This window comes from Cryptomeria japonica, chromosome 4, assembly GCF_030272615.1.
Source record: "Cryptomeria japonica chromosome 4, Sugi_1.0, whole genome shotgun sequence".
Classification (NCBI taxonomy): Eukaryota; Viridiplantae; Streptophyta; class Pinopsida; order Cupressales; family Cupressaceae; genus Cryptomeria; species Cryptomeria japonica.
In genome coordinates, this window is record NC_081408.1 from 209,917,792 (window position 1) to 209,923,236 (window position 5,445).

Genomic DNA, 5,445 nt, shown 5'->3' on the forward strand with positions numbered 1-5,445 from the left:
TTGAAAATTATTGTTCAAGGAATTGTAGGCACAGGAAAGTCACACCTCATAACAAGCATAAAATCAGCACTCACAAGATCAACACCAAATGGCCAATCACCATTATTGCTCCTTGCACCAAGAGGAGTTGTGACATTCAATATACAAGCATCAACAATTCATTCAACACTAAGAATTCCAATCAAAGAAATGCACCCTCTACAAGGACAAACATTGGCAAGCTTCCAAGAAAGCATGTACTTCATTCGCTACATTATAATTGATGAAATGAGCTTCATTGGTCCAAAGTTGATACAACACATTGATATAAGGTTATGTGAGGCATTCCCTGCCCATAACCAACTCCCATTTGGAGTACGCTCAATCATTCTCTTTGGTGACTTGGGCCAACTACCACCTATCAGAGACATTCCTATGTATGCTTCAACTTCATATGGAGGGACATTATGGCGTAGCTTCATAACAATTATAACATTGAAAAAAATATTTCGTCAAATTGGAGATCAACCTGCACAAATTTCCTTTCGTGCACTTCTCTCCAATTTACGAAATGCAGAACCCACTATTGCAGATTGGCAACTTTTACTGTCTCGAGAAAATTCAACACTTTCCTCTGTAGAGCAATCTTTATTCTTATCATCCACACACTTATTTGCAACAAATGAAATGGTATCATTACATAACAAACGCATGTTGTTGTCTTTAGAAAAGCCTATTGCCCTATCTACTGTAGAACAACTCAAGGGAATCACATGCTCAAATCCTGATGAGGAACAACTTGAATCTAAGATCCTCTTATGTATTGGCCAGGAAGTTATGTTATCTACCAACTTGTGGGTGGAAACAAGACTTGTCAATGGTGCACTTGGACAAGTCAAAGAAATTGTATATAATGGTGGTGAAAGACCACCTGCACTCCCCTTATTTGTTTTTGTTCAATTCAAAAAATACATAGGCCTATTTTGGGACCAATACAACCCAAAAAATATCCCTCTTATTCCAATAAGTCGTGGTCTTCGACGTCAAATACCACTAAAAATGGCATGGGCCTTAACAATTCACAAATCACAAGGGCTGACACTTCAAAGAGTGACAATCGACATCGGCAATACAGATCGTCAAGGGTTGACATTCATAGCAATTTCAAGGGTCCGTGACCTTGCAAGTCTTCGCATACACCCTCCATTCACATTCCAAAGATATTCACGTATACAAAAGAGCCCATATGCTGCTCGGTGAAAACAAGAAGAGGAACAACTAACAACGTTATCAAATGAAAACACTTCTCCAGGTTTTTGCTCTTCAACCCCTTATCACATTGAGTCTTCTTCATTTCCCATTCTTTTCTTTACACCAAACAACAATACATGTACACCATTTGTTCAATCCAATAGTGTTTGTCCTTATATGAACTGTGCTTTATAAAACTATATTTGACATATTTATTGTGCTTTGTAACAGCATGAGAAATTATAAGTCTTGTTGTTACTGACACATGAAAGATCTCTACATGGTTACAAACTTGCTTCAAATGGACTGTTCTTTATAAAACAATATTTTACATATTTATTGTGTTGTGTAACAGTGTGAGACATTCAAAGACTTGTTGTTACTGGAAAATGAAATAACTCTACATGGTTCAAATTGATTTTCCATTTGACCTAATTTTCATTTATATATATACTACAAAATCTAACATCGTAAACTTTTCTCATTGATTGCAAAGGACCTATTCTTTACCATATAATGGTTTTTATGTTATTCTCTTACTTCCCATCTTCTATTCCGCATACCCATTGCACCCCAAAGTGCAATTGCTAGTTACAACATTTCTTAGAAGTGAAAGAGGATCAAATAATTCCTTAGAGTTGTGTTGTTGGCTTCTTTCTATCCCTAATTTCCTTTCATAGAATGCCACAATAAAAGGCGAGGTAACTATGTTCTATCTGTGGTGTAAATTGCATGCCCATTAATTCCATGTGGATATAGCCTGGGGCTTTAAAAAGGTCAAGTTACACTCAAAAAATACGAAAAATGATGCAAGGGTAGCCCATCCTTTAAATGTTCTATTTTTGATGTGATGGGGTTTTGATATCATTTTTGAAATTTTCAAAGGTTATAGGGACTTTAATTTTGGTGAGCCTTGACAAGTTTTTTCAGTAGGATCTGAATATTCTACTCTGTGTTATTATGGTCTTTTGTATTTTTTTCTCCTATTAATAATGAAGAGTCTATGGTATTTGATGTTCATTCTTTGGTATTCAGTGTTCATTCCTTTGGAGTTATTTATTTTTTGTTAACCTTGACTCAACTTTTGTAATTCTTGACCCTGCAAATATTATTTAGAATTTAGAATCATACTAATGCTTTTAAAGCTATTGTAAAATTTAATAGTTGTTATGAACTGCGTTATGCTTTTGTAAGGAAAAAACATCACTTTAATCTCAGTGCATCACCTTAGGATTAGGATATTTGTTATGAATTGCATTATGCTTTTGTAAGGAAAAAAATCATTTTAATCCTAGTACATCACCTTAGGATTAGGATATTTGTTTAGTTTCCATTAGTCTTTCTTCCCTTTCCAAAAATCTCTAAAATTATAAAAGAGTCGACTTCTTTAAAATTGCGAGGTCATTTTATAGTCATAGTCCCATATTTGTGAAACTTACTAATTGTGATTTCTTTAGTGTATGTGTTAGGAATCAACATGTCTTAGTGATGCTTCTTAGTTCACCTTCCATGGATATAAATTGGGTGAACATGTTCTAGATGTGCTAAATTTTCTTCCCAAGGATAAACCATGCCACCATGACACAATAATGCCATCTAGAGACTCTATAGTAAATGCAATATTGTCAGAGGACCTCAAATTATTATGTCAAGACTTAATTTAGGCATGTAATATACCATATCTATTTCCAAATTTTAGTTTCTATCTTTATGCTATGCAATATCATAGTTGTCAAAGTCCACACTACACAAATTTAAGGTAAACCCTAATCTCAATTTGATTATAGCACATGTCGATTTTCTATATTAACTATTTTTAGAACATTTAAACAACTAGTTTTGTTTATTTTCTTAAGTTCACTTAGTTGTGCTTCTAGTTTAGCTTTGTGCTTTTATTTTAGCTAGAGTTGAGCTCTTTTTAGCTCCTCATGCATTCAATTTAGGTCTCTTAATTTTGGATTAGGAAATCTTCATGCTCTCTATAAAAACACACCATTGTATAATTGTAATTCATTTTGTAATATTTGATTTTAAGGAATATAGATTTGTTTTGTTGCTCTCATTTGTGTAAGGTGTTGTTCATTTACCATTTAATCTTGCAAGTGCTTGTGCTGCAAAACCCAACATGGCATCACAATGCAAATTCGACAAACTGCTTCTCAAGCTTTGAGGGTTTTGTTTCTCAAAAGTGTCTAATGTATGGTATTAGATTAGGGCACATTCTTCAAGGCAAATTTTGGAGGTTACCAAAAGATTTTTGTCAATTTTCTCGATGAAATGAACCTAGCCATCATGTTTGAAGCGACCAAAAAACTAAGGATCACCTATCATTTCACTGAAATTAGAGAAGTTGATTTTTTTAATTTTTATTTTATAAGCCTACATGGATTTTCATATGGATTTGTAATGGCTATACCTCCATACAGACCAGTAGGCATGAGAAGAATTCTATAAGGGTGAGTAAAATCTACCACAATTTTTTATATTTTTGCAGGTCACATTTTTAAAAAAGGGGGAAAGGTTTTTATAAGTCGGTGTTTTTAAAAAAAGCCTACGATGGTTCTTTCAGGGTATACTATACCCTATACAAGGTTGGCACTATTAGACAACTTAGATAACTAGAGGGAAATTAAGAGGAGGGAGGGGGGTGTTGAATCAGTTGTCACTGGATTACAAAACTTTAAGCATTTAAATCCTTAATAATAGAACACATAAACTCAATACCGAAATGCATAAACCAAATAATGGAATAGTAGATATAGCAATTAAACATAAACATAAATCATAGAATAGTTACCATCCATCCATAACACATGACACCAAGATTTGTATGTTGAAAACCCAGTAAAGGGAAAAACCACGGTGGGAAGCGTACCCACAATTAGATAATACTTCTGCAGTAAGTATGTGATTACAATATGAAGGGGGCTTGCACATGCAGGAAGGCCAGTGACCTAAAGCGCACTTCTCATCACAAAAGGAGCCTCATTGACTACAAAATACATCGGACTATAATCTGGAATGAAGATTAAACTACAAGTATAACATCTCCTATGCTTGAGTATAATTTCGGTTAAGCTCAATACCGAAGGCTGAATACCGAAGGCCTTAAACCTCTCTTACAAACCCAATTTGATTACCTATGATTGACCAAAAGCTCTGCATATGATTACAACATTATTCACACACAGATAATCCTATATCCCATAATCATACATTCATTCATGATCTACAAAGGGATCTTACATCATATTTATACCAACCCGGGACCTAGACAATTAGGTCAGCCACCTAAAAGATAATACAATAAATTCATAACATAAACCCATAATCCAATGATCAACCAAGTCATCTCAGGCCAAAAATAATGTAAAGTAATCATTAAATCCCACCGATAACACATCGGGAACATCCACGAACACGTTACATAAACTGGTCCATAACCTAGATAACGCCGGACCCAAAATAGGTCGCCATAAACCAAATCTAGCACCATCGATCAATAGGAAAATGAACAAGATAACTGAAAACATCCTAATAGCCATCTAGAAGATGCACCAACACCACTTATCATGTGCATCAAAAGATCTTTAACAAAGCTCTGCCGGTAAAACCCATATCGGTGACAAAAAGGCTTACTAGAACAAATGATATCTCTAAGTCATCAAATCCTGAAACAACTGATGGTGATACACATCTGAATAGTGTAAATGACATATCCAAACCAAATCCATAAAGCATACCAGAGCATACCATATCAACATCATAAACCAATCACTCTATCGGAACCAGTCGGAAACCAATAAACAACCAAAACTATTGGTGTTGCCATCAATGAAAAAACATCAATGCAACACATAATCAATTCCTCCAAATTGCCAACAATCTCCCCCTTTGTCACTCATGGCAACACTAGATGTAAAAAACATCGAAGTGCCGAAAAATTCCAAACAAGTCTCCCCCAAAGGAAGATAGCCAACAATATCCCTTAAGATGATATTATAATGAAGCTCTAAACCAAACTCTCCCTTTGATTGATATTCTATTAAGTTCTATTTTTCATATATATCTATTCCCCTTTGACATCAATGCCAAAGATCTGGCATAAATATCAAAGAAAGATCATAAATCCATTAAACCACATAGCTGACTAGTCCCCCTGAGTAGTATCACCACCACATCAATCCATAATGAATAGTAGCTTTGTGAATGCAT

At 34.7% G+C, this 5,445-nt stretch overlaps 1 protein-coding gene across 1 annotated transcript; it reads left to right on the forward strand.

Annotated features, from left to right (window-relative positions):
• The first annotated feature begins 234 nt into the window (after positions 1 to 234).
• On the forward strand, positions 235 to 1,239 carry LOC131875023 (uncharacterized). The gene has a single exon (XM_059219023.1). It carries the CDS (start codon positions 235 to 237, stop codon positions 1,237 to 1,239), a length of 1,005 nt encoding a protein of 334 aa, XP_059075006.1.
• Positions 1,240 to 5,445: the final 4,206 nt, after the last annotated feature.

Excerpts from the sequence above, each read along its gene's own strand:
- LOC131875023 (XM_059219023.1), top strand. The coding sequence starts at position 235 with ATGTACTTCATTCGCTACATTATAATTGATGAAATGAGCTTCATTGGT.